The 11,923-nt window shown below is 52.3% G+C and overlaps 1 protein-coding gene across 3 annotated transcripts in view; it reads left to right on the plus strand.

Annotated features, from left to right (window-relative positions):
• The window catches only part of AP3B2 (adaptor related protein complex 3 subunit beta 2), a 50,577-nt gene extending 39,044 nt beyond the window's left edge, over nucleotides 1–11,533 (plus strand). For 2 of the 3 annotated variants that reach the window (XM_025391658.1, XM_025391659.1), the window contains 12 exons: nucleotides 3,534–3,720; nucleotides 5,240–5,358; nucleotides 5,864–5,972; nucleotides 6,311–6,434; nucleotides 6,847–7,024; nucleotides 7,179–7,239; nucleotides 7,584–7,690; nucleotides 7,895–8,123; nucleotides 8,566–8,650; nucleotides 8,899–8,996; nucleotides 10,839–10,977; nucleotides 11,112–11,533. In XM_025391658.1, the coding sequence (XP_025247443.1) occupies nucleotides 3,534–3,720; nucleotides 5,240–5,358; nucleotides 5,864–5,972; nucleotides 6,311–6,434; nucleotides 6,847–7,024; nucleotides 7,179–7,239; nucleotides 7,584–7,690; nucleotides 7,895–8,123; nucleotides 8,566–8,650; nucleotides 8,899–8,996; nucleotides 10,839–10,977; nucleotides 11,112–11,262 (1,587 nt within the window). In that variant the 3' untranslated portion in view covers nucleotides 11,263–11,533. Of the gene's footprint in view, nucleotides 1–3,533; nucleotides 3,721–5,239; nucleotides 5,359–5,468; nucleotides 5,526–5,863; nucleotides 5,973–6,310; nucleotides 6,435–6,846; nucleotides 7,025–7,178; nucleotides 7,240–7,583; nucleotides 7,691–7,894; nucleotides 8,124–8,565; nucleotides 8,651–8,898; nucleotides 8,997–10,838; nucleotides 10,978–11,111 lie in introns of all 3 variants that reach the window. The other variant, XM_025391657.1, reaches the window with a different exon arrangement.
• The last annotated feature ends 390 nt before the right edge of the window (nucleotides 11,534–11,923 follow it).

An 11,923-nucleotide genomic window follows, 5' to 3' on the forward strand; every position in this document is an offset into this window, starting at 1 on the left:
TGCTGGGATTACAGGCTTGAGCCACCGCGCCCGGCCGATACCTTTGTCAAAAATGAATTCACGGCCAGGCGTGGTGGCTCACGCTTGTAATCCCAGCACTTTGGGAGGCCAAGGCTGGTGGATCACCTGAGGTCAGGAGTTCAAGACCAGCCTGGCTAACATGGCGAAACCCCGTCTCTACTAAAAACACAAAAATTAGCTGGTTGTGGTGGCGGGTGCCTGTAATCCCAGCTACTCGGGAGGCTGAGGCAGGAGAATTGCTTGAACCCAGGAGGCGGAGGTTGCAGTGAGCCAAGATCGCGTCATTGCACTCCAGCCTGGGGTACAAGAGCGAGACTTTGTCTTCATCGCAAAAAAAAAAGTAAATGCTACTGATTTTTTTTTTTTTTTTTTTTTTTTGGAGACAGAGTTTTGCTCTTGTTGCCCAGGCTGGAGGGCAACGGCTAATTTTTTTTTTCCTTTGAGATGGAGTTCTCGCTCTGTTGCCCAGGCTCTGGAGTGTAGTTGTGCAATCTCAGTTCACTGCAACCTCCGTCTCCTGGGTTCAAGCAATTCTCCTGCCTCCGACTCCCAAGTAGCTGGGATTACAGGTATGTGCCACCATGCCCAGCTAATTTTGTATTTTTAGTAGAGAAGGGTTTCTCTATGTTGGTCAGACTGGTCTCGAACTCCTGACCTCAGGTATTCTGCCTGCCTCAGCCTCCCAAAGTGATTACAGGTGTGAGCCACCGTGCCTGGCCAATGCTACTGATTTTTTTTTTTTTTTTTTTTGAGACGGACTCTCACTCTGTCGCCACACTGGAGTGCAGTGGCACCATCTTGGCTCACTGCAACCTTCACCTCCCGGGTTCAAGTGATTCTCCTGCCTCAGCCTCCTGAGTAGCTGGGACTACAGGTGTGCACCACCACATCCAGCTAATTTTTGTATTTTTAGTAGAGACAGGATTTCACCATGTTGGCCAGGATGGTCTCAATCTCTTGATTTTGTGATCCGCCTGCCTCGGCCTCCCAAAGTGCTGGGATTACAGGCGTCAGCCACTGCACCTGGCCAATGCTACTGATATTTATGTGGATTTTGTATCCTGCAACTTTACTGAATTTGTTTATCAGTTCTAATAGTTTTTTGGTGGAGTTCTTAGATTTTTTTAACTATAAGATCATATCATCTGCAAACAAGGATAATTTGAATTCTTTTCCAATTTGGATACCCTTTATGTCTTTCTCCTGTCTGATTGCTCTAGCTAGGACTTCCAATACAGAGTCTTCTTAATCAAACATAATCATAGGATCATATATAATCATATACCACCTTTGCCATATCCTGTTGGTTAAAAGCAAGTCTCAGGTTTTGCCCATACCCAAGGTGAGGGATTGCACAAAGGCATGAACACCAGGAGGCAGCTACTGGTGGGGAAGACCTTAAAATCTGTCTGCCACATCCATCGAGAGCTTAAACTTACTCATGTGTAATGTGTGAATTGAGGATGTATTTCAATTTTTTTTTAATAGCCAGTTTTCTAAGCATGATTAGCAGGCAGCTGCAAGGTAGCATGTACATTGGCATAGGTTATGGAAAGATAGTGTTTCCCACTTAAAATTCCTCCCTGACAACTGGAGCCTGTTGGTGAGGGGGAGCCTTGTTCTGTTCTTGGCATACTGGAGTGTATCTCATAGGCCTTCTTGAGTAGCCTGTAATTCCTGCATATCCTGGCTAGATGAGGTGGGGGTCTTGGTGGTGCACACAGGATGCCACAATCCACAGGGAGTGGCTCCTTGGGGTGGAGAAGGGTAATGAATTATTATAGGCAAATCCTGCAGTGTCGAGGTGGTGGGCCAGCCCTTCTTGTGTTGGTTGTTAACATGCAGTTAAGGCCGTGGACAGATGGATCCAAATACCAAACAGTTCTGTCTAGAACTAGGCAAGGTCTTAAAGGAGGGAGTCTGTGATCAGCCAGCTGGGAAATCTGTGGAGGAAGACATTGTTCAAACCAAAAGAGGGATCAGCAGCCTCTTGATAATGGACCATGTTGGTATAGGGCATCCACTAGCGCTGGCCATTTAGATGGTGTCTGACCAAGAGAGGGGCAGGTTGGTGATGAAATCTGTTGTGATGGCATCTTATTTTCATATTTTTAAGTCTATTCTATTAGGGGTGCATGGGGTTGGGATTGCTTATCTGTGACTAGAACAGTATCGGAGGTGCTGCTTTGCTGGAAGGGACTGAGCTGAAGAGGTCCTGTGGGCCAGATTGGAGGTATGAATGTGGAATCATAGTGGCTCTCTAGAGTGGTGTGGGGCAATTCTGCCACAGCAGCTGCTCTGACTCTGGGTCAGCATCTGAGGGGCTTTGCCCCTCATGGACATCTGCTTGATGTCCCTGCCAGATTAGCTGGGTTAACCACGTCCAAGGCTGCATGTAACAGTATGTCACCATAAACCTCAGGAAGAACAGAGTCAGTTCCAGGCTCCCTCCTGCTGGCCTCTGATGCCCCTGGGCATTCTGGTTGTTGACTACTTGGTGGTTTTGATCTTGGTCACAAGTGATGGAAACATGGAGACCTGGACCAGGGCAGGCTCCTTATGTCAGCAGGTAGGCAGTGAAGGGAAGCAGATGGGGTACAGCTCCAGCAGATGCAGGCCTAGGTGCAGTACTGATGGGCTCCTTGGCCTGGGAAAAGCTCCTTAATGATTCTGCTTCTTTTCTGTAAAATGGGGGCAATAATGCCTACCTCTCAGAAGGCTTGGGGAGATTAGATGAGCTAGTGTGGAGCACCTAGCAGTGCTTGGTGCCAGAAGGCACTTGATAAGTGATGGCTGCTACCACTGTTGCCATGTTAAGGCAGGTTAGATTAGGCCAAGATCATGGCAGAAATGGAGAGATTTCAGGTCTGCAGTTGTAGCTTCCCTGACTGCAGACTGTGAACCCTACATGACCTTGGCAAATGCATCAGCAGCTGCAGTTTGCCTTAATGTCTCATTAGAACCTTCCAGGGAAGGATCAAGACCTCTGAGACCCCTGGGCTGCTCAGAATCTACTAAGTGGGTGGATAGGACATGAGGGTGGCCCCTGCCAAAGGGACCCCTGTTTATCTGCCCTGTCTTTTTGTTGTCTAATTCCCCCCTGGGTGGTGAAGCCTGGAAACTGTGAGGTCCAGTAGAGCATTCCAGACTTCCACATACCCTGCCGCCCTGGAGTAAAGCGGGTGGAAAGGCCTGGAGAGGTAGGAACCACAAACCTGGGGGAGAATGGAGTCCAGAGCCAGGAGTGGGGAAAGTCCAAAAGGAAAACCTCTTTTGCTGGCCCAAGGCAGTTGTCAAAGTTGGGGTCATCAGGAGGCATGGTCAGAGAGATGAGAGAAAATTCTGAGCCCAGAACAAGGGCAGGTGGGGAGGGAGAGCTGGGTGGAAGCAGCTGGTCCTAAGCAGGGAGAGGAGACATTCTGCCTGCAAGTGTCGGCTTAAAGAATCTGGTTCTGAGCCTCCTGTGTCCCCACCCCCTCTGTCAGCTGACCCACCTCTTCCTGTTCCTCCAGACCAAGCTGCTGACCCAGTATGTGCTGAGTCTGGCCAAATATGACCAGAACTATGATATTCGCGACCGGGCACGCTTCACCCGGCAGCTCATCGTCCCTTCCGAGCAGGGTGGGGCCCTTAGCCGCCATGCCAAGAAGCTCTTCCTGGCACCCAAACCAGCTCCAGTCTTGGAGTCATCCTTCAAAGGTGGGAGATGAAATCAAGGGTAACATTCCTAGGGGAATGGGAAGGAACTGGCCAGAGTCTCTGCCCCAGACCTTCCTGAAGCCCCTAGCCAGGCACCATGCTTCTGTGGGCAGTCCTACTCCCTGGCTCACTCCTTTTGCCCCTGCTGTGGCACCAGGAATTACTCTTTCACCTGCCCACAACCACTGCCAGCATCATCTCACTTGAGGGTCTGCCTTACCGGCCAGGATGGGCTCCTGCCTCTTCTCCTCTCAGGCTCCCTTTTTAATCTCCCTCCCTGAGCAGACAGTAGGCTTTGGAAGACATACCAAGATCTTAAATACCAAGGATCCAGGAAGGCAGAAAGCAAAACAACACACAGAGGAGAGGGTGTGTGTGTGTGTGTGTGTGTGTGTGTGTGTATATATATATATATATTTTTTTTTTTTTTTTTTTTAAGACGGAGTCTCGCTGTGTCGCCCAGGCTGGAGTGCAGTGGCACGATCTCGGCTCACTGCAAGCTCTGCCTCCCGGGTTCATGCCATTCTCCCGCCTCAGCCTCCGAGTAGCTGGGACTACAGGCGCCTGCCACCACGCCCAGCTAGTTTTTTGTATTTTTAGTAGAGACGGGGTTTCACCATGTTAGCCAGGATGGTCTCGATCTCCTAATCTCGTGATCCACCCGCCTCGGCCTCCCAAAGTGCTGGGATTACAGGCTTGAGCCACCGCGCCCGGCCTGAGAGGTGTATATTTTTATAAAGGTCCTGAGAAAGCAGTTGCATGTACTCTGTAAGCTTAGTCACTACAGTCAGTTCAGATCCCAGGCCCCAGGGCTTCAGCCTTGCTCTGTTCTTGGGCTTGGCCCTTAAGGCCTCTTTTCCCAAGACAAGGGCCCTGAGAGGGGGCCGGGGGTGAAGGGTTCTCCTGCTGGCTCTCTGGACCCCAGGAGCAGAAGCCAGGAACCTACACACAAGAGATCCTCCTTCACAAAGCTCAGTTCTTCTGCGTATCTTTTCGTTCTTTTTCTCTTCCCTGGACCTCAGGAATGGGGAGATTCTGAGGGTGGGTGTAGCTTTGAAATTCTCCCAGGAAGAAGGCAACAGTCCCTTTCTCCCTGGCACCATCCCTACTCACAGGCCTGTGCTGCCCTCCTCCAGCGGTGCCTCACCTCTGACCTGGACTCCCGCACACTCATGCTCTGATGCTCATCTCTCCCGGCTGAGTCCAGAGCCTGACTAGACATGCTTCCCAAGCAGATGGGCTGGCAGCATCTGTGGGCCCAGAGTCTCCTCCTGCTCACCTCTGTAGGCCGCCTCTCCCTGGCCCTCAGTCCCTGCTCTGGCCTGGCCAGCCTTTTCTTCCAGCATGTGGGCCTAAAGGTGCAGTCAGGGTGGAAGAGCCATTAGGGCACACATCCATCTCCTTCTCCTACCCACCTGGGAAGCCCCGACCAGAATCATGACCCAGCCCCACCTGGGAAATAGCTCCCAGAGCTCTCCCTCACTGCTGCTACCTGCCTGACCTCTAAACCTATCCCTAGACCGGGACCACTTCCAGCTGGGCTCACTGTCCCACCTGCTCAATGCCAAGGCCACAGGCTACCAGGAGCTCCCAGATTGGCCGGAGGAAGCCCCAGACCCATCTGTGCGCAACGTGGAGGTCAGCGGGGTGGAGGGTTGAAGTGTGTGAGTGTGTGTTGGTGGGGGCAGACAGTAAGGAGCTCTGACAGTGCTGGCCCAGCCCTCCTAACACCTTCCCCACACACACAGGAAGAAGATCTTTCCCTTATTGAGACTCACGTGGGCCTGTTGGGCGAATACACTGAGGTCCCACCTCCGTGTGCCTCTCCCATGCCCTGTCTGTGCTCTCTCCCATGCCCGTGTGCTCTCTCCCATGCCCTGTCTGTGTCCCTCTGCTTCCCCTGTGTGCTGTGCTCCTGGGCCTTCCCATGTTCTGTTTCCACCTTGGTTTGGCAGTGCCCCTCTGTGAGCAGCATCCCCTCCCCTCCATGGACAGTGCCCCTTTCTTCCTCCTCTGTTCTTCCCTTTGTGGGACAGACCAGGTAGGGCCTCATGAAGAGGTGGAATAAAGGGTAAGGGCTTGTGCCTGCCTTCCTTCTCCCCAACCATTATGAAATGACCCTGCATCCTACTCCCATCTCCAGGTACCTGAATGGACCAAGTGCTCAAATCGGGAGAAGAGAAAGGAGAAGGAAAAACCCTTCTACTCGGACTCTGAGGGGGAGTCAGGCCCCACAGAGTCCGCAGACAGTGGTAAGCAGATGGCAGAGCTGGGGTCCTCTGTGCTCCCGCCCATGTGTCTGCATGACTGGCTATATGAGGGGTGTATGTATATGGTCATGTGTCTAGGGGTGTGCATCTGCTTGTGAGTTGTTTGTGCACCTGAGGGATTCATGTTCCAGGTATGTGTGCTTGTGCAGGTTTCTATCCATGGAGTCCATCTGTGTTTCTGTCAGTTCCAGCTGGCATGTAGGGCTGGGGGCAGGTCAGAGAGGGTTCAGTACTGAATCTGAAGGTGGAACCCAGGTGCCTGCTCTAGACCCAAGGAGGCCTGCATATGAGGGAGGAGGCCTCATATTATTCCTCCACAGACCCTGAGTCTGAGAGTGAATCAGACAGTAAGAGCAGCAGCGAGAGCGGCTCTGGGGAGTCCAGCAGTGAGTCTGACAATGAAGACCAGGATGAGGATGAGGAGAAAGGCAGAGGCAGTGAGAGGTGAGAAGGGAGCCAGCCAGATGGCGGGTGGGGTTCCGGGCGCTTTCCTGAAAAGAAGGGCTAGCACTGAGCTTTAGCCAGTCTCCTAAGAGCCCCTGAGTCCCTTATGAGCTGGCTGGGGTTGTCAGCTCACATGACAACTGCTTTCGCTGGCTGCAGGAGATCTCTGAAGCCTCGTGGGGAGGTGTGGAGAAGCAACCAGGGGCCTGGAGCCTGAGCTGGCACAAGCTGGCTTCAAGCTCTCATGAGGTCCCTGCTATAGGACTTCAGGTGTGAACCCTGAAGGTGTGAGCCCAGGTGTGAGCCCAGGCTCCCCACTCCACTCCAGCTTTTCAGCATTTCTTCTGCTTCTGTGAAGCAAGGAGGGGGTGTCCAGGCCAGGCCTGAGCCCACCTTTCCCACTCTCCTTCAGTGAACAGAGTGAGGAGGATGGTAAGAGGAAGACGAAGAAGAAGAAGGTGCCAGAGGGAAAAGGAGAAGCGTCATCCTCTGATGAGGACAGTGATTCCAGCAGTAGCACATCAGAGTCCGAGATGACATCAGAGTCCGAGGAGGAGCAGTTGGAACCTGCCTCCTGGAGGAGGAAAACAGTGAGAGCCTTGGGACAGTCAGGGTGTGCTCATGGGCCAGACTCAGACATCTATCTCTCTACCATCCAGAACAGACCATGACATCTTCTTCCCAACCCAGAACATGCCAAGGTGCTCCCCTTACCCACACCCATATCCCATTTTTCTCTTTCAGCCTCCCAGCAGCAAAAGGGCCCCTGCAACCAAGGAGATCTCCCTGCTTGATCTAGAGGACTGTGAGTTTGGGTGGTAAAAGTCACAGGGGAAAGGAGGCCTGGGGAGCATGAATTAGAACGGCCCACAGGGATTCTGGATCAGGTTCCTCAGGTCTTGTGGGAGCAGGGGAGCAGACAGAACATATCTTCAGGCCTGAGAGGGCGGCAGCAGGGCTGACCTCCCCAGGTCTGGGGTTGAGGTCTAGGGATGGGTATTTTGCCAGAGCCTCCAGGCAGGCATGTGCGCGCCCCCCCCCCCCCCCGCTGTCCATGGTGCTGAAACGCGTACTCCTTGATCCCTAGGCTCCCTGCTCAACCCAAGTCACCTTCACTTTGCCTCATCATAGTCTTATCTACTCCCACAGTCACCCCTCCCAGTGTCCAGCCTGTGTCTCCCCCAGCAATTGTGTCTACCAGTCTGGCTGCTGACCTGGAGGGCCTGACACTGACAGATTCCACCCTGGTACCGTCGGTGAGTGGGATGGAGGAGGTGACTGGGCTGGGGCAGGGACACATCCCTGTGCTGCATCCTATGGTATGGATGTGTGTGGGGGGTGGGTGTGATGGAGGATGTGATAGCTTTGAGTCCCAGTTGCTGGATGGCCCTAGGGGACAATGCTGGGACAGGCTCACTCTGTCTTGCTCAGTTCTGTCCTTCCTTACCCCTCCACTCTAGCTTCTGAGTCCAGTGTCGCGTGTTGGGCGGCAGGAGCTGCTGCACCGGGTAGCTGGCGAGGGGCTGGTTGTGGACTATACCTTCAGCCGCCAACCTTTCTCCGGGGACCCCCACATGGTGTCTGTGCACATCCACTTCTCCAACAGCTCTGATACCCCCATCAAGGGCCTGCATGTGGGCACTCCCAAACTGCCTGCTGGCATCAGCATCCAAGAATTTCCTGAAATTGGTGCGAAGGGCTTTGGATGGGGTGGAGGAGGAGGCTCCTGGGCAGAGTCAATCTTTCTGTGGTTGTTGATACCCTTCTTGTGCCAGGCCAGGGGCCAAGCTATAGGGACACAGAGATAGCATCTAATGTGATCAACACTCTGGTGAACAAGACAGATTATGAAATAAGCAAGATCACATCAGGGCGGGAGGTGCTTGCAGCAGCAGATTTGAGCCTTGGTTGTTTCAGGACTAACTTAAATGTGGTGAGGGTGAGTGGGGGAAAGCAACCTTAAGAGTTCAGAAGGAAACCAGGAACAGTCTCCAGGGGCCAAGAAAGCCAAGATTCTGTAGAGGGTTGGTCAGCTGTAACAGTGGAGGGGAGAGTAGGGCTAGGCTGGGTTCTAGACCTATCAGGTGATGGTGGTCCTCCCTCTCCCCTTCACTGCCTTATACCACTTCAGAGTCCCTGGCCCCTGGAGAATCTGCCACTGCTGTAATGGGCATTAATTTCTGTGACTCAACCCAGGCAGCCAACTTCCAGCTGTGGTATGTGCCCAACTCAAGGTGGGGGTGAGAGGATGGGCTGGAAAGGGTCAGGGTAACAATGAACCAGAAATGGAGGTGGTACTTAGTGGGGATACATCATGATTGGGTGGGTCTGGAAGCCATCTTAGGCCCTCATTCCTCACCTCACTCTCTCACTGCCTCCAAGCTGTGCCTCTACACAGGGTGGGAGGTGAGGGGAGAGATAACGGCCTTAATTCTTCTCCCTCTGTTTCCTCCCACCCTTCCAGCACCCAGACCCGACAGTTCTATGTCTCCATTCAGCCACCTGTTGGGGAGCTGATGGCCCCTGTGTTCATGAGTGAAAATGAGTTTAAGAAGGAACAGGGTGAGTGCTCCCTGGGAGTGGGCAGAGAGGGAAGTATAGAAGCTGACTCCAGAACATCCAGCTTGAATGGTAGGGAGAATGGTGGTGTCCTTCATCTAGACCAGGGGTCAGCAAACTTTTTCTGTAACGGGCCAAAGATAAATGTTTTAGGCTTTGAGAATCATGTGATATCTGTTGCAGTTACAACACGACTGTGGCTGTTGAAACATATAAACATCCACAGACAGTATGTAAATGAATGAGTATGGCTGTGTTCCAAGAAATTTCCATTTATATTTATAGATACTGAAGTTTAAATTTCATATAATTTTCATGTGTCATGAAATATTAATCTTCTTTTGATTGCTTCCCCAACACTTAAAAATAATTTAAAACATTGTGGGCCATACAGGTGGTGGGCTGGATTTGGCCTGGAGGCTGTAATTTGTAAAACCTCTGGCCTACAAGAAAGAAGAGTGGCTTGGGCAAGGGAGGAGGGAAGATCATGGTTAGTTTTGGATAAACTGATTTTGAAATGCATTTGGAAAATTCAGCAGGAGCTATTTAGTATGCAACTGAAAATATGGGTCTATGCCCAGGAAACACTTTGAAGCTGGAGTCATGAGCATAGAGGTTGTAATGGAAGCTGTGAATATGAATGAGATCACTCTGGGAGGTGGGAGAAAATAGGAATGCCAAGGACAGAACCTTGGGGGAAAACCTGAATTCTGCAGAAGAAAGAGGAGGAGAGGGATAAGAGAAGGAGCACAGGGAGAGGTGGGAGGAGAACCAGGAGAGACAACAAGGCAGAAGGTGTCTGCAAACCACAGTTACTGAACACCTTCAGAGTCAGCGTATAAAAGGCTACTGCCAACCTGAGGGAGAGAGGGTCATTGCTAAAGGAGGGACAGAGGCCAATTGCAGTGGGTTGAGGGAGACCAGGGCTCAAGTAAATGGGGTCCTCTTTGGAGGACTTTAGCCATGAATGAGGAGGGAGACAGGGCATTGGCACGATGAAGGATCTCGCTTCTGGAAAGGATTTTTTGGAGACGGGAACACTTGAACATGAACAGATTGAAGGAACAAATACAAGAAAATGTTATTAGGAATGAAGGGGATGGAAGAAACAGGAGAGGGATGTCAGTTTCTAAAAGGAGGTGAAGTATGGGGGAAGCAGCGGAAGGAGGAAAGAGGCTCAAGAGAAGACTGTTGGTGTGCAGGAGGGCAGATGGAGGGGCTCCCACTGGGGGCCTAGAGCATGTGAGTGGAGAGAAGTCAGCCCTGCAGAATGAGGAGTTCTGGGGATGCTGGGAAGGTTTGGGGGCTTCAGGAGCCCTGACTAGGTCTGGAGCTGCTGCTGCAGAGGTACAATTAAAATTGTACCTGTGAATGCTGCATGTGACTACTGGATTCTGGCTGAGAGATCACAGCAGCCACCTGTCATCTTTTTGTGAGGGCTTAGCCTCCAGGAGCTGAGTGGGAGTTGAATGTGGGTTGGAGGGCCACCCAGGAAAGATCAAAGGGTATGAGGTTCAGGATTGGGGAACCTTTTAAGAACTGACTGGCCACTCTCAAGGGGCTGGTAGCCCAGATGTCTGATGGAGGAAGCGCCAAATCAGTCTTTGGTAACAACATGAATAAAGGCCTGGGTGGGAGGGGTACAGAGGCTAACGAAGGCTTCCTGATGGAGGGCCCAGTCTGAGAGCGAAGTACCGTCTCCCCAAGACTGATGATTTAGATTCTGACCTGCCCTTTGCATGATACCTTCCCAGCCTGGGAGAACTTGATGCTTAGTAAGCAGACCCAGGTGCTGGCCTCTTTACCCACCACAGCCTCTGCCCTCATCACGACCTCTGCCCCCAGGAAAGCTGATGGGCATGAATGAGATCACAGAGAAGCTCATGCTGCCAGACACCTGTCGGAGTGACCACATTGTGGTGCAGAAAGTGACTGCCACTGCCAACCTGGGTCGTGTTCCTTGTGGGACATCTGATGAGTACAGGTACTAGGCCACCAGTAGAGGGGAAATGATGAGCATGGGGGCCCTGGTTTGAAAGAGGAGCCCCAAGCGCTGATCCCCTTCCAAACACAGTCACCCTTAGCAGCTCTTCCCCACCCCTTCTACTCCCACCTCAGGTTTGCAGGGAGGACACTAACCAGCGGAAGCCTCGTTCTGCTGACCCTGGATGCCCGGCCAGCTGGAGCTGCCCAGCTGACTGTCAACAGTGAGAAAATGGTGATTGGCACCATGCTGGTAAAGGATGTGATACAGGCTCTGACCCAGTGACTTCCAAGTGCTGTGACCTCTTTGGCTCCTATCTGTACCTCCCCATGACATCTGGGCTGTCAGTCCCTCTCACCTTTCTCTCATCATCATCCTCATGCCAGATAGCATTCAGGGTGTCCTCTCTCCCTCGGGAGGACCACGCCTTCCCCTAATCCCCTCCCCATGTGTTCCTTAGTGATCTGTGCAGAGGGAGATGGCAGTCACTCCCTTCAGTCCTCCCAGCTCTCTGTAGCTATTTATGTAACACTCTCAATAAAATGTCTTCTCTCTAGCTGCTGGCTTGCTTTTCCTTTTGGGGGTTTGGAGGAGAGCTGCTAAGGGTGACTGTGTTTCGCCCTTGTGACCTTGTAGGGGAGGCTATGACTGCTTCTCAGGAACAACTCTGGTTGAATCCCCAAGGTGACCATCTCTGGGTCAGGATGCCTAGGAGTCTGCAGGCATCTCTGTGGAAGAGACATCTGGACTGGGATGGGAAAGCAAAGCTGGAAGAGCACCTTGGTTCTTTTTTTTTTTTTTTGAGACAGAATCTTGCTTTGTCGCCCAGGCTGGAATGCAGTGGCCGGATCTCAGCTCACTGCAAGCTCCGCCTCTCGGGTTCACGCCATTCTCCTGCCTCAGCCTCCCGAGTAGCTGGGACTACAGGCGCCCGCCACCTCGCCCG

The sequence above is a fragment of the Theropithecus gelada genome, chromosome 7b, assembly GCF_003255815.1.
Source record: "Theropithecus gelada isolate Dixy chromosome 7b, Tgel_1.0, whole genome shotgun sequence".
Taxonomy (NCBI): domain Eukaryota; kingdom Metazoa; phylum Chordata; class Mammalia; order Primates; family Cercopithecidae; genus Theropithecus; species Theropithecus gelada.